The sequence below is a fragment of the Trichosurus vulpecula genome, chromosome 3, assembly GCF_011100635.1.
Source record: "Trichosurus vulpecula isolate mTriVul1 chromosome 3, mTriVul1.pri, whole genome shotgun sequence".
Taxonomy (NCBI): Eukaryota; Metazoa; Chordata; class Mammalia; order Diprotodontia; family Phalangeridae; genus Trichosurus; species Trichosurus vulpecula.
The window spans coordinates 382073077-382097957 of NC_050575.1; the positions used below are offsets into that span (position 1 = coordinate 382073077).

The window sequence follows — 24881 nt, forward strand, 5'->3', positions numbered from 1 at the left end:
TATCACATTTTCTTGTGATCCAGCAATCACTCCCCAACAACACCCAAACAAAGCCCCACCCTTTACAAAAAGCAAGGAAAGGAGTGGATGTATCATTTAACTTGACAGGACCTGATTATTAGAACTGAGGAGTGTTCTGTTGCCACTCAATGATCATCTTGTTCACGTTGTTGTAGCCACAATGCAGACCATTCTTCATTCAGAATTTCTCAGATTCCTCTAAATCCTTCATTTTTGTCATCCCTTAGGTGCACTATGGTCCATTTCATTCACATATTTATTCCCTAATTATTTGGCCATATGTTTTGTTTCTGCCTCTTTAGTGTCATAACTAACGTGATGATAAGTGTTTATATATGTATGGGTCTTTTTTTCCTGTCAGTAGTATCCCTGAGATGTAGCCCCAAGAGTAAAATTTCTGGGTCAAAAGGTATGAACAATTTAACTTTTTTGGATAGTTCCAGATTGTTTAACATAATGCTTATAACTGACTTTTAAAATTCACTTAATTTACTTTGTTATGATTTCAGAATGACTAAAAGTTTACTTAGAAAACTTTGCAAGGAACAAAAACTGTATGTGACTCCAGCATTAAACGACACGCTTTATTTACACTTCAAAGGTAAGGCTTCCGTTTTAAGACAGGTGTCGGACGTTCACCTGCGGACCTTAGAAGGCAGGTGGAGTGGAGTGGGAAGAGGGCTGGGCATGGCAGTAGCAAGCCGAGATCTAGTCCTAGCCTTTCCCTTGCTGGCTGGCTGATCACCTGCAAGGGATGCTTACTGGACCTGGGCTTCTTCTCTGAGAACAGGAACCTCACAGTACCTTCTCTAGCCATTTTGCAGATTACTGTCAGTGAGATAATGTATGTGAAGGAAGGAAATAAGCATTTATTATGCACCTAGTATGTACCAGGTACTGGGCTAAGTAGATATCTCATTGGATCCTCACAACAGCCCTGAGCACTGTTTCTTTAATGAAGGAAATAGGAATTGGGGCCAGAAGTTTGCCCACTCTGCTCTCCAGAGAGACAGAGTACTGGGCTGGAATTAGACCTCTCTGCTTCAGTCTAGAGGATGTGGTTTGTCAGGTTCACTCAACCTTCTAATAGCTGTTTCATCAAGGGAGAGAAGGGCGTGGTGGGGAATAGGAAGCAAGACTCTTAGCTTTAATCCAGAGCTTGACTCCCCTTCTACCAAATACAAATTCCACAATGAAAACATAGAAATTAGCAAATAAACCTATTTATCCAATTCTGTGGCAAACAGAAATCAAGAGAAGGTATACAAAGGAGAACACCCCGCCCTGATAATACAGGGTGAAGGAGCTCTCCTATTGGGAGTGAGATAAGTCAGCTGAGAGTCCCAGATCTCACCCAAGGGAAAGTTCCCAAAGTCTCTAGTGTTGCACTTTGGGGACAGGGATGTGACGGAGAGCTCATCTCATGTTGGCTTCCTCCCAGAGTCTCAGCAACTTGAAGTGGGCTGTCATTAGCCATCATCTCTCTGGAAGCTCAAAGCCCAAAGCACCCCAAATTCTAAGAGACTCAGCAACTTGAAGAAAGCAGAAGAGCTCTTTTCTCTCCCACCCTTGCCAACTCCACTCTGCCCCTCACACAGGCACAGGCCTTTGCCCTCTTCCACTAAGGAGAAAACCCCATCCCAGTGAGCTTTGAGCCTGGGGTCACTGTGGATTTACAGTTTTGGGGAAAACCATTTCCAACACCACAATGTCAATAAAACCGCAATAAGCTCAATTGGTAGGAGTTCCTCAAATACAATACTGTCATTTTGTGGGCTCTTGGTCTTGTCTTGTTCCGGTCTCATCATTCCCTTCGGCCCTGATCTTTTGTATGAGCCTTCAGCGTGGGGGCCTTCAGCCTTCCACACACCACACCTAGATTATTTTGGACACTTGCTGACTTCCTGTTCCGAGGTCTACCTCTCCCTTCCTGGGTTCATCCTATAGAGAATGGCCAGACTAAAATGGCTTCCTGCTCAAGAGCCTACGGTGATGACTCTTTGTCCATTGTATCCAATCCATACTCTTCATGTTGGTTTCATACTCTCCATAACCTGGTCCCACTTTACCCAGACCATCTTCCAGCCAGGCCAGTCTCTCCCCCATTACATACTAGTTTCATTAATTGTCCACTCATGGCATTGTTCACTCATGCGAGGGATGCTCTTTTTATCAGAACTCTTTCCCATTGATTGTTCAAGGCCCATGTGATTCTACCTCCTCCAGGAAGCCCTCTAAGCCTGTTAAGGCCTTCTCCATTTTCTGACTTCACTTTTATTTTTTTTTAATATTACTATCTGAACCATACATTCTGACCCCTAATTATATGCAATGTAGCACTTAAAAATACCTTTTCATTGTTTTCACTAATTATTTCATGCCACCTCCTCTGCCCTCAAAAGACAGGAAGTAAGCTCTCCCTAAGGGCCAGTATCATCATATACTTGTGTATCCACCATGGTCTCTAGCACAATGCTGAATACATAGTGAGTACTCAGTAAATACTTGTTGAATTAATTTTCCCACTGAAATGCCTCTCTTGTGTACCCCCTTTTTTCCTTTCCATCTCCATTTACTTTCTTCACTTTACCAGCCTTGGCATTCACCCAGCTTACAAGCACAGGGCTGATACCTTAGACAGGAGAACTGTGGGCTAACCCCACTCCAACCCCCCCCCCCATTTGATGGATGAGAAACCCGATGCCTAGAGCCAGGAAAGCAGCTTGCCTGAGATGCCTAGGCAAGATCCCCAGCAGCCTAGCTCTGGGGCCTGGGAGTTTTTCTACAAAAAAGTCATAGATGTAGAGCAGGATCAACTACATGTATCTTTTTCCCATCCTATTATGACCAGCTTTAGGTAAAACTAGATTGATATTTGCCTCAGAGCAAGTTAGGTGGCACAGTATGATAGAGCACTGGCCCTGGAGTCAGGAAGACGTAAGTTCAAATGCAGCCTCAGACACAGACTGAGTGACCTTAGGCAAGTCACTTAGCCACTGTCTGCCTCAGTTTCCTTGACTATAAAATGGATGTGATAATAGCACTTACCTCACAGGGATGTTGTGAAGATTGAATGAGGTAATATGTTTGTGAAGTGCTTAGCACTGTGCCTGGCACATAGTCAGCACTATGTAAATCCTTTTTTCCTTCTCTTTCCTCTTCATATTTCTCTCTGTTTTACAACTCCTTCATTCCCACCCCCAACTATCCTTGGGTACCAGACCTTTCAAACTCTGGTTAGAAAAGTGAGGGAGGGGCAGCTAGGTGGCACAGTGAGTAGAGCACCAGCCCTGGAGTCAGGAGGACCTGAGTTCAAATGTGGCCTCAGACACTTGATACACTTACTAGCTGTGTGACCTTGGGCAAGTCACTAAACCCCCATTGCCCTGCCTTCCCCCCTCCAAAAAAATACAAAAAAAATATAGAAAAGTGAGGGAACAGGCCTAAAGCAGCAGTGCTGGGAATCCTGGTCATCTGTAGCTAAGAATGGACAAGCAGGTGAAAGAGAAGCATGGGGGACAGGGGACTTAAGGGAAAGGACCCAGGTGGTGGAGGGGGAGCCGGGACAGAGCAGGCTAAAGAACTGAGGGGCTAATCAATCAGGAAGTGCCTACTAGAAACAAAAAATAGACAAAATATAGTCCCTGCCCTCCAGGTGCTTACAGTCTAACTGGAGAGACAACATGTAAGCAAATGTATACAAAGAAGCTGTATACAGGATAAATGGAAAATAACCGACAGGGGGAAAGGAGCAGAATTAAGAGGGGTTGGGAAAGGCTTCCTGTAAAACATGGGATTTTAGTTAGTCCTAAACCCCTCTACAGTCACCAGAGTTTAACTCCCTCACAGGGCCCATACTCCCCTCTTGTGACTTTTTCCCCTTCCAGGACAAAAAGATGTCTCACCTTATACAACACATACTCAGCACAGAACCTCACTGCCTCAAGAAGGGGAAGGTGGGCCGAAAATAGAAAGTGTTTCCTGAAAGGCTTAAATATGGGTGTTAGAATGGCAGGTGGGAAATATAAATATATAAATAAATAAATAAATAATATGTAATATAATATATATATAATATAGTAATATATATTATGTGTATAGTATATAATATATAATAATATAATATATAAGATATAATAATATAATAAAATAAATATAAATATAAATAGGGAAAGTACGTTGGGACCTTCATTTTCACCTTTTGGATTTCAACGTCAGAGAGGTCAATGATGTTCTTCCATAAGTTCTTTTGTTACACCGTCAAGGTGTGGATTAGTAGGTTGAGTTAGATGTTCATTCATTCCAGAAACATCTGCTTTGTTCAGAGAAGGAGCTTCTGTCCTAGAGGAATCACAGAATTTAGAGAAGACAACAGCCCCTGCTTCAGTAGAGCTTAGAATGTAGTGGAGTCACAAGACATAAACACAAGTTACTCTCCTACACAGAGTTTCATCATACCTGCATTAGAGTGATATATCACAAAACACTATGTAAAGTCCAGGAGCATTGGGGAAAGCTTCCAAGGGGAACCATCAGGGCAGAAATGAGTCCAGTTGTCTGGACTATAGAGTGTGTGGACAGGAAGAACACAAGAGAGGCTGGCGCCCTCATAGAGGGTGCTATGGACCAGGCCGTGTCCCAGCTGGTGGTGGTTATGCTTTTAAGTGTTGTGTCTCTCATTCTTGCTCTGCTGATGGCCAGTTCCCTTTAGCTTCATCTACGTGTTCCTTTGCTCTAGGTTTTGACTGCATCGAGAACCTGGAAGAATATACAGGATTACGGTGTCTTTGGCTAGAATGTAATGGGATACAGAAAATTGAGAACCTGCACGCGCAGACAGAATTACGTTGCCTCTACTTGCAGTTAAATTTAATTCATAAAATTGAGAACCTCGAACCCTTGAAAAAGCTGAGTTCCCTCAACCTTAGTAATAACTATATCAAGACCATCGAGAACCTGTGTAAGAAGTGCCATGTGCTGAGTGTCAGTTTCCCCTCATGTCCATTGCTTTCCTGCTTATAAGCCTTTTCCATAATCTTTGGTGTTTATCCTTTAATCCGTCTGTGATTCTCTTTCAGCTTGTCTTCCAGTTCTAAGCACACTGCAGATTGCTAACAATCACCTAGAGACTGTGGAAGACATTCAGCACCTAAAGGACTGCATAAGTATTTGTGTTCTTGACCTTTCCAACAACAAGCTGAGTGATCCGGATATCCTCTGTGTCCTGGAAGCCATGCCTGATTTGGTAACAAAGCCTAGTAAAACTAGTCTTCACTCATTCTATCCATCAGCCAATCAGCAGGGATCTATCAAACAACTCCTAAGCGTTGGGGATTCTCCTAGGTGCTGGGATGGAAACCCAAAGAATGAAGTCATTCCTTTTCTTCTAAATAACACTAAATTTTCTGCAGTTTTCTGTGTGTTCAGTTCTGGGTACTGCATTTGAGGAACAACATTCAGGAAAGACCTTTGAATCTCACATCATTAGACCTCGGGCAAATCATTTAACCCCTCTGAAACTCAGTTTGCTTCTCTGTAAAATGGAGAATAATAATATTGTTGCACTGCCTGCCTTAAAGGGATGTGAGAAAGGTTTGATGTTCGGTTTGATTATAGAGGACACAAAATAGGAGTAAGGGAGAGGCAGATTTCAGCTCCATGTGAGGGAAAAGGTCTTGATTATTGGAGCTGCCACAAGGAAATGGCCTCTGCGCTAGAGGGTAGCGGACCTAGCTAAGAAGAAGCTGGATAGGCCCTTGTCAAGGCTGTTCTGGAAGAAATTCCTGGAGCTAGTGACCTCTGAGGTCCCTCACAGACTTCAAGGGTCTGGGACTCCAGAGGGGAAGTAATTATTGCAAGCATAGAGATTTTTGAAAATGTATTTACCTGCTGTTATCATACCTGATGACCTACCTTGAGCTCCTAAAAACAGAAGAGGTATTGGTGAAAATCTGAGGAATACTGGAAGATCCTGGAGATGTCCACATGCTTGATCCGTATTATAACTCCCCTTTTCTTCCTCTGTAAGGCTAAGCTGATTTGCAAGGCCTGTCCCCCAGTGACATTCCCAGAAGTCTTACACAGAGGTATCTTTATGCCTGATGCAACAGCTCCTATGTCTGACAGGCAGGAAAGGGAAACACTGAGTAAATCAGACATAGGTAGTTAAATAGATTGAAGTAGCAAAAACTAATTTAGTTACTAGAGATGGATAACGCCATGAATAAATTTGTCTCAGAACTTAGCGATCAGCCAGTGTGGGGCTCTCAACCGTTTTCTTATCCTGGCCCTCTTTGGCAGTCTGGTGCTTAGGAAATGCTCTTCTTAATAATATTTTTAAAGCCATAAAATAAAATACATAGGATTATAAAGAAAACCCATTCTGTTGAAATAAAGGTTTAATTTTTTTCCACTCAAGTTCACAGACCCACCCCCACTCCCTAAATTGGGGTCCAGGTTACTCATCACCCTGCATCTAGATTCTAGTATAAATTCCTAATTTTACAGGAAAACGGAGGCCTAGAGGAAGGAGTTAACCTGTTCCAAGTCACCCAGAATAGCGAAGGGAAGGGAAAGGGAATAAGCATTTACATAGCACCTACTATAGGCCAGGCAGTAAGCTAAGCACTTTACACTTATCTCATTTGAGCCTCCCAAAAGCCCAGGGAGGTAGTGCTCTTATTATCCACATTTTATAGATGAGTAACTGGAGGCGTTCAGAGGCAAGTGATTTGCCCAAGGTCACCCAGCTAGTGAGTATCTGAGGCTGGATTTGAACTCAAGTCTTCCTGACTCCATGCTCAGCTCTCTATCCACTATTCCCATCAGATGCCTCAATAATAATTTAGTTATAGAACAATTTGCATTATTCTTGAAAACCTCATGAATAAAATTTCAAATCACAGCTACACAGTCAAAGGAAAGGGTCATTCAGTTACCTGGAGAATTCCAACAAAAAAACAATTCCGAAATTATCTGATAAAGGATTTGATGAGACATTATTTTTTTGTACAGATATATCTCATAAATTCATAGCTTTGTTTGAATATTGATTCAAAAGTTTTAATAAAGTCCTGTCAAATAGTCTTCAGCCATTCATCTAAGAAATTATTCACTATTATGACCATGTTGGATTTATGGCAAGGAGGCAAAAATAGTTCAACATAAGGAAAACAACATAGTCACATTAAAAACAAAAAAAAAATCCAAAGCTACACAATTCAATAGATGTAAAAAAAAGCCTTTGACAAAGTCATAACACATTTATGCTAAAAACCCTAAAAAGCAAAGTGCAGACCCTTTTTTATTTTTTTCTTTTAAATTTATTTATTTATTTTTAGTTTACAACATTCAATTCCACAAGCTTTTGACTTCCATATTTTCTCCCTGTCACTCCTCTCGCCTCCCCAAGATGGCATGCAGTCTGATACAGGCTCTACATATACATTCACATTAAACATATTTTCATGTTTGTCATTTTGCGAAGAAGAAAATTCATAGCTTCTTAATGTATAGAACATGGCACTATCTTAATCATATCAATTTTATTTCCAGTGCTTAATTTTATTGTGTTTCTTTGCTCATAGCGTGTACTAAATTTGATGGGAAACATAGTGATTAGGAAAATTCTGCACTATAGAAGAACTGTTACCATTCGATTGAAAGCCTTAACCTACCTGGACGATAGGCCAGTTTTCCCAAAGGACAGGTAAAAATAATTATGAGTTTAATAGACAAGATTTGCCTCCGACTTTACAGTTTACATCATTTTCACAAACATCTCAATTGGTCTTCCAAACAACCCTATGAAGAAAAGTACGAATACTTTATCCCTTTTTTACAGATAAGGAACAGATGGGGATCAGAGAGGTTACTTAGCTCACTTGTCCTATGGATTATTAAGTAACAAACCCAGTTTCAAGTGTTGTACTCACTGGGTGAATTTTAATTTTTTTAGACTATCAGATATAATGTCAGGCTTCAATAATTTAGATTTTTACTTAAGGAGAAAACTGGTGTAAAGGAATGGAGAGTTTGAAATATAGAACATTTTAAGGAGTTTTATTCCATATTTTCAAATACACATTGACTTGAACGAACTTCACTCAGTAGATCTGCCATAGAGACTAGTTTTGAGCATTAAGACACATATGCACCATCCATCACTGGGCTGGCACTCCCTGGCAGGGCCTCCAGAGCCCACCTCCACACCAGCAGATTAGGACTTTAAGGAAGATGTGAAATCAGGTGACTTTTTAAAAAAGAAAATTAACCCGTAACCTATTTTCTTTCCCATATGCAAAGAATAGTTATAAACTGGTTCATAGAAAACAACCTTTTGGTTGCTCAAATATATACTCTGATTTTCTTTTGAATTACAGTTTTTAAATCACATACACACACACACACACACATGCACGCGCACACACACACCCACCATTAAGATTTTTCTGAGCAATTCTGTGCTTTTCTAAACAGAGCATGTGCAGAAGCCTGGGCTAAGGGAGGGAGTGAAGCTGAGAAGGAAGAAAGAGGGAAATGGGAAACCAGAGAAAGGAAGAAAATTGAAGACAGCATTGATGCCTTGGCCATGATTAGGCAAAGAGCGATGGAGAAAAAGAGACAGAAAGAAATGGAGGAAAAAGGTACCGTGGGTAGAGAAGGTGAACAGACACCAGCAGGGTCCCTTGGAGAAGGAGCCTTTGTTTTAACCCTTCTCAGTGTTGAACTGAGAGGTGGCTTGGCCTGGCAGCTCGCCAGTGGAAGACCTGGGTTCACCTGGCTGTGTGATCCTGGACATGTCAATTATTCATTGCCCTGGACAACTGGGATAAATTGCTGATGTGCATCAGCAGAGGAATTGTCCACTGGGAGTTACCTAGACCAATGAAATCACCGTTTTTCTCTTAGCCTGATAGACCCTGTCGTCCATCTTAAGGTAGCCTATCTGTGATTGCCTCAAATCAACTCATCTTCAGATGGACAGACAGGACCTGGTCAATTGACTCAAATTTTTCAAAATAACCCTTGTTGAGCTAGAAAATAACTCATCATAAAATTAAGTAAATTGTATTAATTCATTTTTGGTCTTAAATTCATAATTTTGTACTAATTTTAACTGATTGAGTTTTTTTACTCAATTTTAAAAATTATTATTATTATGACTATTATGGCTTCTCCATTCACATCCTCTTCCGTCGGATACTTTTTCATAACTCAGAAGCAGCCCTGTGTTCTCGAAGGCTGTCAGGAGAGAGTGAGCTGGCAGGTTCTACTCAGCAGGTGAAAGGGGTTGGGAGGAAATTCCTCAGATGACCCTGACAACAAGCCATGTCCTGCTCATCGGAGAGAGGGTCCTGGCCAGCTTGGCATCAGGGTGATGAACTTTGTGGCTACCGCTAGTCTTGACATTGACCGTGTCAGAGCCGCTTGTGGAGAAGTCCTCATTCCAACCAACAGCATTTGAGCTCACAGCTTCCTGACTCCACATCTGACGATACTCTACCATCTCAGGGTGCTCTGAGGATCCCTTGCGGTGACCCCTTCTCTCAGGCGCCTGCATTGGGCATCAGTGCCCTAGGACATTTATGAATCATCAATCTTGGGCACTTACTATATATTACTTAGTGCTGTTGTTAACCCCTTCAAGGAGGTGTACATCACCTCCCCAGTGAGCTCATAAGCTCCTAGGAGGCAGGGAATATGTCCTCTACTTCTCTTACCTCCCTCTTGGTGCCTACTTCCGTTTGGGTGTCAGGGTTCTGTGCACACCTTTGGAGCTGACTAGAGACAGCTAGTCCTCTGGCCTGCCTGAAGGATACGACACACACAGCTGGGATGGGGTGGTAGAATAGTGGTCATCATCACCATCCTAGCTAGCCTGTGCATCCCATTTAAAGATTTACAAAGTGCTTTACAAACACGTTATCTCATTTGAGCCTCAAGGCAGCCAGGGAAGGGAGGTGCTATTAGGAACCACATCTTACAGATGAGGAAACTGAGGCAAGCAGAGGTTGTGACTTGCCCAGGGTCACACAGCTCACCAGTGTCCCAGGCCTGATTCCAGCTTGGGCCTTCCTGAGCTTCCGTGTCCAATGCTTGCTACCCACTGCACTTCTTCACAGCCCTCAGTGTGTAGGGAAGTGATGGGAATACGTGGTGGTTGGTTCCATATTTAGGAGGGCTCCCTGTCCTACAGATGACACCCCGTCAGATCCCCCATCAGTTTCTAACATATGCCTGGACATAAGCCTGAAATGCTCTTCTTCACTTTCTAACTTCATGTAGGAGAGACTCCACCATCAAATGACGATGTGAGCCCAGATTCAGGCACAGAAGTAGGTCGACAGTCCCCTGAGGAGGAAGCCACACAGCAGAAGAAAGAGAAGTTTGTCCAAGAGAGTTTTGATGCCTGGGATGAAGTCTTTCCGGAAGACTCCAGTGTGAAAAGTGAGGCACCTATGGAAGCTCAAGGAAAAACCCAGGAGGAGTCAGACCCAAACCTCAAAGCTTCACAAGAAGGTAATTGCCAGCCAAGAGATACCCCTGAGCACCGACCAGAGCCAGGCCTCACTCCCAGTGAGTAATTTGAGAATGGAACATCTGCTGAGAGATGTCAACAATAAACGAATCAGACCCGAGAGTCAAGTGAGGTACTCTTTAGTATCAGAGTTATCTCTAAATGTCTAGAAGGTAGGAATGTCCTAGTAAGATAAACACAGTCAGCCAAATGGTGCCTTGTTCTCAAGGTCTTTCTCATTGCCTTAGGCTCAGGCTAATGCAGAGTTTTCCCTGAGCAGCCATTTGTTGGCAGTAACCTGGAGAGGTCTGAGCAGCTCTAGAGAATCCCCACCCCAGGCTTCATTCATCCCACTCTTTCCTTCCCTGTCCTCATGGCCTTTTTAAGACTTCCTGTTCCATGGGGCAGCTAGGTGACACAGTGAGTAGAGCACTGGCCCTAGAGTCAGGAGGACCTGAGTTCAAATCCGGCCTCAGACACTTGACACACTTACTAGCTGTGTGACCTGAGGCAAGTCACTTAACCCCAATTGCCCTGCCTTCCCCCCTCAAAAAAAAGAAGAAGAAAAAAGATTTCCTGTTCCTCACGCTGCCCCACCCCACATCAGCATCCGTCTTGGAGGACCCACAGATATATGCCTACCACAAAGACACCTCCACCCCCCCCCCTCCCCGCCAGCCCATGCCCTTCCTGGCCCTGAGGACTATTTAGAGGCAACTTGGTAAATGCAAGATCAGGGGCAAAGGTGAAGGACGGTCTTCCTGCTCTTGGTAGCAGCCTTTCATCGTCCCTCAGTTTCCAAGGTTACTGCCTAAATTTTTTAGGTTGCTTACATTTTAAATTGTTTGCTTTGTAGGGCCTGACAAGGAGGAACTATTGTCTCAGTACCAGGCCTCCAAATTACACTATGTACATTAATGCCATCCAAAGGACGTGTATTCTTATTAGCTCCTGTCCCAGAAGGGCTCTTTCCTTTTCTAAAGACGTTCAATTAGGAGATTAACGTTGATCATCGATACGACTAACTGAACATGCTTAGTGATTTTGACATTTGAATTCATTTGCCACACAAAGCAGCAGGACAGTTTTTTAGTCACTGCAGCCCTCATCCAGATTCTTTGTTCATCCACACTTACGCCTCCTTTCATGTGGTCACACACAATAGATGTGCGTCTTATTCTTCTAGTCCTGAATTTTTCTCTGTGTGTTATTTTGAACAGCTTTCCTCAGGTTTCTTTTCATGGTATGGGTGGCCCTTTCTAACCTCAGTGTCTTGTCCTTGTCCACAGTCACTTCATCTTAGATCTTGGGCCTATTTTCCTTTGTCCATCTTACTCTTGGACCAGTCTTCCTCTGTTTATCAACTAGAAAACAGCCTACAAAATTAATTCCAGGATATATTCAATATTTACTCTTCCTTAGAATCAACATTAAAAGCTCTGACTACAGAGAAGGCAGAACTGGATGGAGCTAAGGAATTAGAAACCATTGAAGTGGAGGCAGAAGACAAGCTCTTCATTGATGTATGTAATGGTTGCCCATGGTAATTAATATTTGTTTTAGAATTAGTAGGCTATCTAGTAAATATGTCTCAGGTCCCAAGTCAGTCTTTCCCTAATGTGGCCAACCACTGTGTCACTGCATCAGAGGTTGTTTGGTATGGTATAAAAAGACACAAGACTGAAAATCAGAGGACTGGGTTCTGTTCTCAACTCTACCACTAACATGTCATATGAATTTGGGCTAGTAACTTAACCTCTTTCAGCCTCCATTTTCTCCTTTATAAATATTCTGTGAATATTCAACATTTTCATTTAAAATATCCAGATAATGGATGGTGGAAGGTAGGGAGGCCATTATTAGCTACTCACCCCACTTTTCCACTTCACTTTGCATGGCGGGCATACCTTGGGAATGTGTTTCTGTGACATAATTCTTGGGATGTTTTTGCCCTACCACCCTCCCTTCCCTGGCGACATATTTTGTAATTCAATCCTTCAGGATCTGCCTGATTTAGAAGATATAGAAGTTGATGAGATCTTTCCAGAAAATTCAGATGAAAATGTAAGTGTTTATTTTCCCTTTACATGTTTGGTTTAATACCATAATTCTGAGCTATATTTTTCTACAAAGTAAAACTTTCTAGCACAGATATAGTCCAATGAAGTCTTTAAAAGTGTTGAACATTTCCTTCATAATCAAGGCATGCATATGAATCATTTATTATTGATCAATGTAAATTAGGAAATTATCCAGTCACTTATACTTGATATATGATATATGATATATTTTCAATCAACTGAAAAGCTGAGAATAAAGGAGGAGAGCTGAACTTGGAGTCAGGAGTTTGGAATCCTCACTTTTATGACCCTGAGTGGCCTTGGGCGAGTCATTTCAAGGATGAATGAATGAAGCATTTATGCAATCCTTGCTATGTGCAAGGCACTGGCCTAAGTGCAAGATCTACAGAGAAAAGCCAGCCAGTCCTTCCTCTCCAGAAATGCACATTCTAATGGAGGAGACAACACAGCTGGGAAGTTCCTGGTATAAGTCAGACAGAAAGGTCCCACAGTCCTTAGGATGCAGCAGCGAAGCAGGTGGTAAAAGCAAGCAGGTGGTGAAAGCACCTTCTTTAATGTCATTTCCGCTGAGTGACAACTTTCCTTTCTGAACCTTCAGGAGCTGTGGCTATCCTTCATTTCCATGGGGATTGCTTCCTGGGATCATGACTGTGGACACTGGGCTGGGATCATTGCTCTTCCCAAGGCCTTTAGGCTGAGTCCTGTGCTGTTTGTTTATCAGGGTCAGAGGGGAAATGGTGGTCAGGATATTGTGGTGGTGGTCTGACCGCTCTGGCTCCCTCAGGGGGCCTTGTTGCTTCGGCTAGGGTGGCTCACCTGCTCTGTGAGCGGCCGTTAGTTGGCAGATAGTGGAATGGCTGGTCCCTTCTTTCCAGTGGCCACCTCATGTCTTTGAGCTTCACTTTTATTATCTATAAAATAGGAATCGTAATCGGGCGTCCTCTCTGTCTCTTATGCTTGTAAGGAAAGTGTTATTGCTATGATAGTTCAGACACCTTACATTATTTTACCGTGCCATTTTGAGGTAACGTCATTAATGCATTCTACCCAACTCCAGTGCAATATCATTTGGCTCATCACCCATTTATAATGCTGTTCCCTTGGAGCTGACTGCCCCCTGTAGTATTGTTTCACCTAATGTGTTTTCGCAGAACTGATTAAAGATACATCAAGATATGTCTGTTCACCGTGTCTCTGTAAGATATGTGTATCAGTCCTTTATAAGTGTATAAGTTCACAGGTGTGGAGAGACTAAAGACAGAAAGCGATAGGAAACATATGATATGATGAAGATAGTCAAAATTATCCGTCCAGTACGCACCCATATACTTACAAAAGGGAAGGACAGTCATCATGCATTTATTAAGCATCTAGGGTGGGTCAAACACTACGTTAGGCGAGGAAATATAGAAATAAAAATAAAACAGTCCTCGTCCTCAGGGAGTTTACATTCTTTTGAGAAGGCTCTTCATGTAGAAGGTGAAGCTTGAACTGATCTTGGAAGGAAACTGAGAATTCTAAGAGACAGAGATGGAGAGTGCATTCCAGGCCTTGGGGTGTACAGAGATGTGGAGAGGCAGGAAGTGGCAGGTTGTGTGCAAGGAATCAGAACAGGAGTTCAGCTAGACTGTGGTGGGTGGCAAGGAGGTGAATAATTTGACTGTGAAAGGCTTTACATCCCTAGCTGCTGTGGATGTGACCATCCCCCTGGAGCATATGGAGAGGAGCTCCTGGCCCATGCTCTCAAGCCTTATTCCATCAGTAGAGAACACACGCCTCCTCTCTTGTGGTCACATAGAAAATAGAGATTGTGGAGAACAACCACATTATGTGTCACAGTAGTGGTATGTCGATAGGTTTTCAAAGTGTATGTTTCTTTTTTTTTAATAGAAAGCCTCTTCTCCAAAAATTAAAATAATTTCTGGAGCAAGTGATGAAAGTGATCCCGAACTGGATGAAGGCTGCACGATACAGGACAAAACATCCACAGATACACTTTCTAATATATTTAAAATTCCTAAAGATACCTCCAAGAAGGCCATCACACCCCTTGTGGAAATATTTGAAACAGAATCAAACAAGGACTTGGAGACCGAAAATGACCACACAAAGCTGTCAGAACCATTGATTCAAGAGATCAGTAAAAGTCCACTAGAGGAGTCACTGATGTCCCCAACCTGCAATGAAGAAAGCCAACAAACCCTTCTCAATGTAGACCCGAATGATAATCCGGCTTCACCCTCTTCTTCAGGTAACGTGGCACTTCCTAGGTACATGAAAGGCTTGTTTCTTTGCTGAACATGTAGTGATATAACTTTGAAAACAGTTTCTGAAGGAAGAATCTGACTGTGCTTAGAGGATTTAGAGCTGAAAGAGGCAGGATCTTAGAGGTCATTTGGTCAAATACCTTCGCTTTATAAAATGAGGAAAGTAAGGCCTAGAGGTAGCCATCATCCCATAGGTAGTAAGGATCAGAGCTGGACCCAGGCTGCCTGCTACTAATCACAAATGGCTGCCATGCTGTTGTCTGCACTGGTGCCTGTGATATCCAATGGTAATTTGAAAGGGCAGATTCTCAGCTGTGAGGTATAAATTGATACCCTAATATAATCCAGAGTTTCACTGTGGAATCCTCCTGTGCTTCAGATCCAGAAGACATTTAGTTTACCATGTTTTATATGTTTATGAGAAGTGTTTCTTTATGTCTTTCTTTATCTTTTTTTTTTCGGAGGGGGGAAGGAAGGGCAGTTGAGGTTAAGTGACTTGCCCAAGGTCACACAGCTAGTAAGTGTGTCAAGTGTCTGAGACCAGATTTGAACTCAGGTCTTCTGACTCCAGGGCCGGTGCTCTACTCACTGTGCCACCTAGCTGCCCCAGAAGTGTTTCTTTATGAAACCTAACTTAATTATGTGAGGTAAAATTTAATCCAGCTTTGACATTTCTGTCACTAGATTAGGTTTGGGAGTATAAAACTAATCCTTGGGTGGTACTTTCATATCTAGTAATAATACCGGGTCACTTAGATTTCGATAGTAATGCTTTAAAAATTCCCTCACGCTTTCTTCCCAACAGCTCCTATGAAAGAGGTTGTATGTTCTTTCGCCCATGAAGAACCTGGGACTCAAACTAAATAACTTTGCCAGGACCACACAGCTAATAAGTACCAGCATAAGGACTCAAACTGTGGTCTTCCAGTGCTAAGTCCCTTACCTCTGACTAAGATAAATCGCACCTACCGCTTGAGTGATGTGACTCAGGTCCTGGTTTTCCTCTTTGCTGTACCATTTTTGTGTGGCATCCCCCTTACTCTGGACTGCAGGATAACTTCAATTAGAATAGCTGTAGCAGCTCATGCAGAAAGCCAGAACTGCTTCCTTCCTTTGAGAAGCTGGGCAAAACTAAGTCCATTAGAGAACTCTAGTTGCAGAGAATATATTATTCCTTGAGGAGTTGGTTCTCTGGATGTAATAAAGCAAAATTCTACTGAAGAACAAAACAGACCTTTTTAAAATCACATACTTAATAAGGAAATAACACATGAAATAGCAGTAATAAAATTTGGATTTTTAATAATCATTCACAAGAAATGAAAACTTTGAAGATGAGAACATAATATAGTCCCATGGCAGAAATTCTCATAGTGTTGTCATCTGCCCCACATATTGGTCACATAACGGAAGGGAAAATTGCCCTAATAACTTCACTGAGTTCTTCACAAACTTCATATAATGAACTTTTTATATACCTCGTCCCCATGGACTGTCATTCCTATACTTGGACTTGTATCCTCTTGTTGATGGCAAACACATAGACAGTCAAAATTTTCCTTAATTGGGAAGGATAGCAACAGATAAAGCTAAGAACCAAAAATTCATTCGGTCCTTGCTGAATGAGGAAAGCTGATAAATAAGTAAATGATTCCTGTTTGACTTTCACACTATTTTTTAAATTATGGGCATGTTCATTAAAACTGTTAGTACATCAATATGGCATCTGTTGAACCTGGCAGAGTGCTGACTATTACTGGACCCCGTGAATAGGATGCAGCCTTAGCATGTCATAGAGGCTGATTATGCCAACTTATTGCAGTTAGAGGGATTAAGTAGCCAGCATAGGCTATTTCCAAAGAACAAATCTATGACCATTCATAAATTACTCAAGTTCAGACTCATATTAAATAATTTTCTGTTAAATAGTGAATATGTGTATAAAGATGCCATGGATATCATTGAATTACAGAAAGTTTCTGTGTATGTTAACTTGTTTTTTAACAGAATAAACAGATTTCAGTAACTGTGTCATATTTTTTCAGAAATATGGCTGATATTTTGTATTATGTTTCAACAGGAAGTGATGCTTCAAAAAATAAGGTCCAGTTATTGACAGAGACTGAAGATCTCATTGTGCATGGGATCAAGGAAGGCAATGAAGACATTGAATTTGGGCTAGATTAAATGTCAAAGATGGATGGTGTGGGACAGTTATTTATTTTCCCACAGGTGTATATGCACACCAGTTTTAAGGTGCGCTGATTATTTGGCCTTGCCCCACCATCCAGAGAGTCCTATTTCCAGATCGACAGCGTGAGGGTGGAGAAAAAAATATGTGGCAGTCTTAGTTAAGGGAGAGCACCAGGGTTTGTCCTCTGACAAGTACTTCTAGGCAATAGCTAAAGTTGAATTGATCTGTCTATTTAGAATGTTGACTTATTCTTTTAGCCATTGTAAATGATATGCAACAGTAGTCCTCAAATTCATAGTGTGTGATTTTATTTTTTCTGGTTAACTTTGGTTTACTGTATTATATAACTGTATGTTTTCCTTTGGAGCTTTATAAAAATTTCAACATCAGTTTCAAGAATTTGTGTTTTTTTCATATGTAATTCTATCCTTTAAACATACACTGAAGACAAATTTATCCTAACATTTGCTTATAAATTTGGAATAAATTATTATCTTATTATAAATTTAATACTTCTTTAACAGTACTAAATAGTATGTTTGGTTCCATTTAGCAAATATTTATCAAGCCCCTACTGTAAATCTCCCCAAAACAAAATCTGAACTCTTTACCTTTTTGATAAAAATAAAGAAAAAAGAAGGAAAATTGGTAATAGAATGCAAACTTTAACAAAATATCATAAATAACATTCTCTTCATTGTCTGAACACGTATGAAATATTGTTGGTTTGGGGTTTTTTAATATAGTTGAAAGAAATGGGTATATTCTAATTCTGCCAACTTTATTTTGTATCATTTCACATAAATTTCCATATTTCTTTGTACTCTTCATATTTGTCATTTTAAATAGCACAGAAATATTCTGCTATGCTGATATGTCACAATGTATTTAATTTCCTAATCATTGGACCCAATAGTTTAATATTTTTGCTATTACAAACAAAGCATCCATGAGTGCTTTTATAGTTAGATCTTTATTTTTATCTTATTTGTTTTTTACTTTTTTATAACATCCATTCCCTTGGTGTATGATCAGTTTTGTAACTATTGCCAAGTTGTACCAATTTATTATCCCATTCATGATTTGTGTGCCTATTTTCTCATAGCTCCACTGACAATGAATTTTATTGCTTTCTAAACTAGTTTTTACCAATTTTATGAGTGTAAAACATTACAAGTTTTTTAATTTCTCTGATTATTAGAGAGTTTAGATAATTTTTCAGGATTTATATAAAGAATATGCCTTTCTCCCCTTGAAGTACTCATTTCATATGCATTAAGTGGTTACTGTATACAAGATGCTGGGAATACAAAGACAAAATAAAAACAGTCCCTTTCCTCAGGGAGTTTATATTCATTCTACTGGGGTGAGGGAAGTAGAATATTTACTGGGATAAGAGCTATTTAAAGAAAAGGAAAGTGCTAACAGCCAAGAGAAGTAGGAAAAGCTTCCTGTAGGGGGTGGCACCTGAGTCAAGCCTTGAAGGAAGCTAAAGATCTGGTAGAGGCCAGAGCCCTCTAACCTTAACTACGTCCACCTCTCTTAACTACCCCCAAACCACATGGACTCATGTGAAAGCTACCCGTGGAGCAACAAAGGTGAGGGACAGCATATGCCAACTTGGGAGATCCTGAGGCCTCCCCACACTCCAGCATGTGGATGCAACACCCTGATGTGGCAGATGTGACCAGAGTCTATAGAGGGTAAAGGTCACAGGTACATGTCACACAAGTGACGTCCCCGCCTTGAACTCAAGTCTTCTGACCCTAAACCTAGTATTTCCATTTTCTCTCATGCTGACCTTCACTGCCCACCCCTTCTGCCACCCCGCTAATCCCAAGGTGAGGCGTCTTTGCTCAGGTGTACAGTCATAGAACATAGGATCCACCCAGGGTCACACAAGAAGTTCTCACTGGTAGGATCTGAATCCAGGTCTTCTGAATCTAAGACCAGCACTCACATTCCTACACTGCTCTGCTTGCCGTGCATGAGTCCTGGTTCGGCCACTTCCTGTGACATCTTGGGAGATTCATTTAAAGCCTCTGGCCTCAGTTCCCTCATCTGTAAAGCAAGGGGGTTAGACTAGATGATGTCTAAGGCCCTTCTGGCTCTAAGTCTATAGACTTGGATCTTAAATATAGCTAAGTTCTATTTATCCCAACCCACTGGCAAGTTGTATCTTGTTAAACCTGAAAATTTGGTTGAAGGAAACAACAGAGCTAGGTGATAGAAAAATCCATGTTGTTTATTATTTTCCCTTAAAGCATAGCGGAGCTAGCTTACTTGTACATACAAGGAGTCAGAGTATAAACTCTGGCTGCCTGAACAAAGCAATGAGAAAACTTACATACGTTATTTTAGCAGAGCTAGCAAGCCTGTATGACCTCATTTTTATGACCCTCATGTATGTTTAACCATGATACAAGAAGAGGATTTTCCTTAATGGAATAGAGTTGTAAAGGATGTTGACAAAAGTCATTTGAAACTACAGCCCAGAGTCTCTGTGTCTCATTACATTCCATAACATAGTATATACCTGTAGAATATTAAGCAAGGTAATCTCTCTTGGGGTTAGGGTAATGTCCTTAGGTCAGTCTAATCTGGCCTTGTTGACAGAGGTAAGGGTATTTATTACCTGAGCAAACTTTTAGAGAGAACAAAGAAGCCCAGGTCCTGGATCTTCATCCAGTTACTCATTAATTCAGGCTCTGGGTCTACTTGAAATTAAAAATGATATAAAATAGTATAATATTTTCCACAATCTTCAGATGGTGGCTACATCTGAGAGTTCTAGGGTCACCCCTGAGAGACTGGGGTGACTTTCTAATACTGACGGCTCAAGCCCTCATTCTCATGTTCTCTCCAATATTAATCATCAATGATTGCTTTACCAATATCATTTAGCCAATTTATTAACGTGCCACTATCAATTTAGCCAGATAACTCCACTGATACCACCAGGAGGCAATTAACATCAATTGAGCTTTACAAAGGAGTATTTACTGAGATGATCAACAGAGGGAAGGCCTGTTTCCAGGGAAAGGCTGGGATGTTAGCTGGTACTTGAAGCACCAGGGAAGATAGGAGGCAGAGATGGGAAAGGAGAGAATTCCAGGCATGGGGGGATGGCCCAGACCTGGGAGATGGAGTGTTGTGCAAGAAAAAAGGAATCCAGTGTCACTGGATCGGAGTATGTGGTGGGGTTAGTAAAGTATAAGAAAGCTGGAAAGGTTAGGGAGCAGATTATGAAGGGTTTTGAACACCAAACAGGATTTTCTATTTGATCTTGGAGATCATAGGGAGCCACTGCAGCTTATTGCATAGGGGAGTGACAGAGATTTTTGCTTTAGGAAGGTCAATTTGACTGCTGAAGGTAGGAAGGACTAGAATGGGAAGAAACTTGAGGCAGGGAGCCTAACCAGCAGGCTACAGCAATAATCCCAGTATGAGGTGATAAGGGCCTGGACCAAGGTGATGGTAGTGTCAGGGGAGACAAGGGAACATAAATGAGAAGAGGGTAAAATCAGCAGGAATTGGCAACATTGGATATGGGGCATGAGAAAGAGTGAGGAGTTGAGGATGCCACCCAAGTTGAGAGCCTGGGTGACTGGGAGGATGGTGGTACTCTCAACAGTAATGGGGAAATTGAGAGAGGAGAGGGGTTTTTTTTGGGTGGGGGGAGATAAGTTGTTTATGACATGTTGGGTTTAAAATATCTACTGAACATCCAGCTGGAGATGGCTAATAGGTAATTGGAGATGTAAGAGGTTAGGAGAGAGGTTAGGACTGCTATAGAGCAATTCTGTAGTGCAATTTGGAACTATGTCCACAGGGCTAGTGTCAATCCTTTCAGATTATTCGAACCCCAATCATATCCAAAGCCTCCAACTGCTTTTGCTCTATTCTAAAAATCCCCCTTTCTGTGTCAGCAACTTCAAAGACCAGAGAAGATTAACAAAGTATATCTTTCCAGTTGGTAACAGAATGTCTGCAGCCAGAACAGTGTGATTTCTCTTGTCTTGATATTCTAGAGACATTTGCATCTTGTTATCGTAATCTCTAAGTGACCCTACTTTGTCAATTGTCTTGTTTACCTAAGAACTTCCTTTCTTTGATATGGAGATGATAAACTGAAGATGAGAATTGTTACTTAAACCTTGTCTTTCTTTTTCTTGTCAATCAGAGCTTGCTTGCTTCTGATTCCATTATCATGTATCTGCTAGCTTCAAGGGAATAAACTATATGAATTTATATGTCACCTAGTCTGTTTACCTACTTTAACCAAACTTTCAGGTCAACAGTTATGGTGCCGTGACTCAGATGGAACTGATGGAACCGGGACAAAGAACTGCAGCCCAAACTCGCCAATGCTAATAATGATTCAGGCGCCTCAGGATTTTTCTTGGAATCTTGGCCTTGATGGGGTTGGGGTAAGTTTTCCCTATTCCCAGCTTCCAAAGAACTCCCACTAGTTTGGTTGAAGTCCTTGATTCCCTTTAAGCTAGCTTTGAGGGTGGGGACCAATTCACATTAATTAGGTCCCCTTTGCAGAATGATCTTTCAAAATGAGTTGGGAATGTTTTCACCTTGGGTTTGCTGAGATGACTGAGCAAGAATAAAAGGCAAAAGCCTCTTCCCTTAAGGCTCGCAAAGCTGCTTCATCATCCCCCCCACCAAGTATTGGCTAATTCTCTCCACCTCACTCTCCCCTCTTTTCCAACGACTCCAGCTCTAGCTGTTCCTCTACTCTTTCCACCCTATTCCTCACCTCTTTCCTGCCTCCTTTCCCTTTTAGGATCTGATTATGGGGAGGATAAATGCACTTTGTCCTTACTCCTTGCCTTCCCTTACCTGCCCTAGTCCTCCTCCTCCTCCCTCTCTCCCTTTCCCCATTTCCCTTAAGGGCTTTGTTCTTGAGGAAGACAGCTACACTCTGGATGTAGGTTATGGAGAGTCAGAAAAATCAGGGATGCCAAGGCTTCCCCCAAAACCCATAGAGGTGCTCCAAGTAAAAGCTGCAGGATCCATCCCTGTCAGATCTTAGATCCTTGCAAATTCCCCAAAACCCCCTTTCTTCAGAATAATAATAGACAATTCATGAAAGCCTCTAATTCCCTCTCTGTTGTTAAATTCTGAACTCAGTTTGTATTTATCCTGTTAATTGTCAATTTGTCTGTCTTTCAGTGTGTGTGTGTGTGTGTGTGTGTGTGTGTGTGTCAATGTGCTGTGAAATGAGTCTGTTACTTTGTAAAATTTGAAATGCAGGCAGCCAGAGATTTTTAAGGCTGCAGCTAGGGAAACAAAGACTCTTTTCCTTGTAATTTTTGGTCTGGTCAACTTGGAATTACAGTGGGAACAGAGCTAAAAATATTTTAGCAGATTCTGGGATTAATCATTAAAAATTTTTTTTGGAAACTGATTAGTTGGAATTTTGGGAGAGAACTCCTGAGACTGTAGATCACATTTTTAACAGTTTACAATGTATCCTGAATTGACCAAAATTACAAGAGGAGATCTTTGTTTGGACAAGGCCTTTGTATAAATACTTGATTTATAGCAAAAACAATTTTAACTGAACTTCCTTTTAAATAAAGACAAAACTTGGAAGTTTATAATTTCTTAAGTTACAGCAATTGTCCAGCTTCTTAATCTATTCATCATTTTCCTCAGACAATAAAATTCTAACAATATTTAGATGAGATATATGGATCAAGTGAGGGTTTTTTATGGATGTGGGAGACATGGACATGTTTGTAGGCAGTAGGGAAGGAGCCAGTAGATAGGGAGAGATGGAAGATAAGTGGAGAAAGTGATGACAAAGGAAACAATCTGTTGGAGAAGATGAGATGGAATGGGATCAGTTGGGCATGTAGAGGGCTTACATTGGCAGAAGGAAAGGAGACCATCTCTTCAAGTAAGACAGAAGTGAAGGAGGAGATTGGTAGAAGGCATCTGGGCAATACAAGGGAAGGAAGCAAGAAGAGAGTTTTCAGAAAATGGCTCCAATTTTTTTTTTTCAGTGAAATGTGAAGATATGAGGCAAGGTTCTCAGCTGAGAGAGGTTTGGGGAAGGTTTAAGGAGAGATGAATAGGTTTGGAAAAGCCACTGTGCTGAGTGGCATAGTGAGTTAACTAGGTAGGTATAAAAGAATTGCCTTGCAGCAGCAAGGGCCCAGTTGAGATTACATAACATAAATTTGTAGTTGATCCAGAAGTACATACACATCTTCTAAGCTGGGTCACACTCTCTCGTCTACCACTTAGGGAGAGTGAGCTCAAATTTAAAGTGGTTGCTGTAAAGCATCCACCTCAAAGTTCACTTCTGAAGGCCAAACTACTTGTGGCCTGATGGAAGAAGCTTGCCACATTGGATGATGGTCATGACTGCCATCAAACTGGTATGGACTCCAGCTTCTGGACTTTTGGTTACTCTTCTGACTTTCAAAGCTCACAAGATCAGTCTATTCTATTTTCTTCACTTACTCACCTAAAAGCAGGAAAGAATGAAGCTTTACAATGACAGAAAACCAACAGTCCATCCATTCACGGCCACACATCAGGTTAGGAGGGGAGATGATGGTGTATGACCTCTCTCCACCCAGAGGCTTAGGAGTACATCTTTACTTGATCACCACCAGGAAAGAGATAAGACTCCATTTGCCCAGTTAGTACATTCAAAAGGCAGTTTTAGAAGTTCCAGTTTCAATCAAAAGCCTTTTTCTCCTTTTCCTTTTATCCTACAGCATGCAGTAAGCAGACAGCAAGTGGTTATAAAAGACCTACATGTGCTTGGAATCAAGACATTCCAGGTCATCACCTACTTTCAGAAGCAAGTTCCCCGAGCACCTGTGTGGGTTGCCAGCAGGCAGAGGATATTCTGGATATTCTCCAACCTGGGCCTTCCTTGCCCAGTCCTCCTGTTACATAAAGGACATCAACAGAAGACAACCAAGTGACAAAATCATAGCATAATTTACTTAGTCATTCAATATGCATTTATTAAATGCGTATTATACTCTAGAATGTGTTACAAGTTATGGACACAATGACAAGAAACTAAACAGTCCAGGACCAGATGGGTCAATTGATGCACAAACACAAATTATAATTTTACTTTGAAATAAAATTTTTTATCCTTTATGTTCTTTACCTTTTGGATTAAAAAGAATGCTCTATGTCAATTGGTGCAGCTGGTCCTCCAAGGTATTGTTAAATTCCAGTCCATGATTCTATAAAAATAATAAAAAGGAGTAGTAAAGCTCAGGGTGAGATGAGGCTGTTGAGGAAAGACGGCTTGGAGACAACAAAAAGGGTTTTGTTTGTTTCTTTTGTTTTTAAGCTATATTATGGAGAAGAAGATTAAAGAAGGCCAGGATCACTGCTTAGGATGAGTGGGATGATGGTTATATAACAGAAAACATGGAGATCCTCAACTTTCATTTTGCTTGTTTTCTCTAACAAGGAAAATGAACTTTGGACTAGAAAAGTCAGAACAAAACCAGTGAATAGGAACCTGGTACCAAGGATAAGAGGGGAGATAAAGAACACTTAATAATTTTTGATCCAAGTTCAAAATGCCACACCCAGATGAACTTGCTCCCAGAGAACTGAAAAACTGGTAGATGCCATAGCCAAGTCATTTCCAATGACCTTTGAAAGAAACTTTGAAAGACTAGAATTCTTGTCTTGATACATCAAAAATCCAGAGGACTGAAAGAGAAACATACTACTCAGCTCCCTCTAGAGAGGTGACGGCCTTAAAATACAGAGAAGGAATGGTCAATTGAGGAATTTGTTCT

At 41.3% G+C, this 24881-nt stretch overlaps 1 protein-coding gene across 1 annotated transcript in view; it reads left to right on the forward strand.

Moving 5' to 3' along the window:
• The window catches only part of DNAAF1 (dynein axonemal assembly factor 1), a 34469-nt gene extending 17191 nt beyond the window's left edge, over window positions 1-17278 (forward strand). Inside the window, exons 3-12 of the mRNA XM_036752298.1 lie at window positions 531-622; window positions 4760-4981; window positions 5100-5266; window positions 7608-7729; window positions 8500-8666; window positions 10309-10587; window positions 11963-12063; window positions 12542-12604; window positions 14512-14872; window positions 16969-17278. Coding sequence (XP_036608193.1) covers window positions 531-622; window positions 4760-4981; window positions 5100-5266; window positions 7608-7729; window positions 8500-8666; window positions 10309-10587; window positions 11963-12063; window positions 12542-12604; window positions 14512-14872; window positions 16969-17075 — 1681 coding nt within the window. The 3' untranslated portion in view covers window positions 17076-17278. The remainder of the gene's footprint in view (window positions 1-530; window positions 623-4759; window positions 4982-5099; window positions 5267-7607; window positions 7730-8499; window positions 8667-10308; window positions 10588-11962; window positions 12064-12541; window positions 12605-14511; window positions 14873-16968) is intronic.
• The last annotated feature ends 7603 nt before the right edge of the window (window positions 17279-24881 follow it).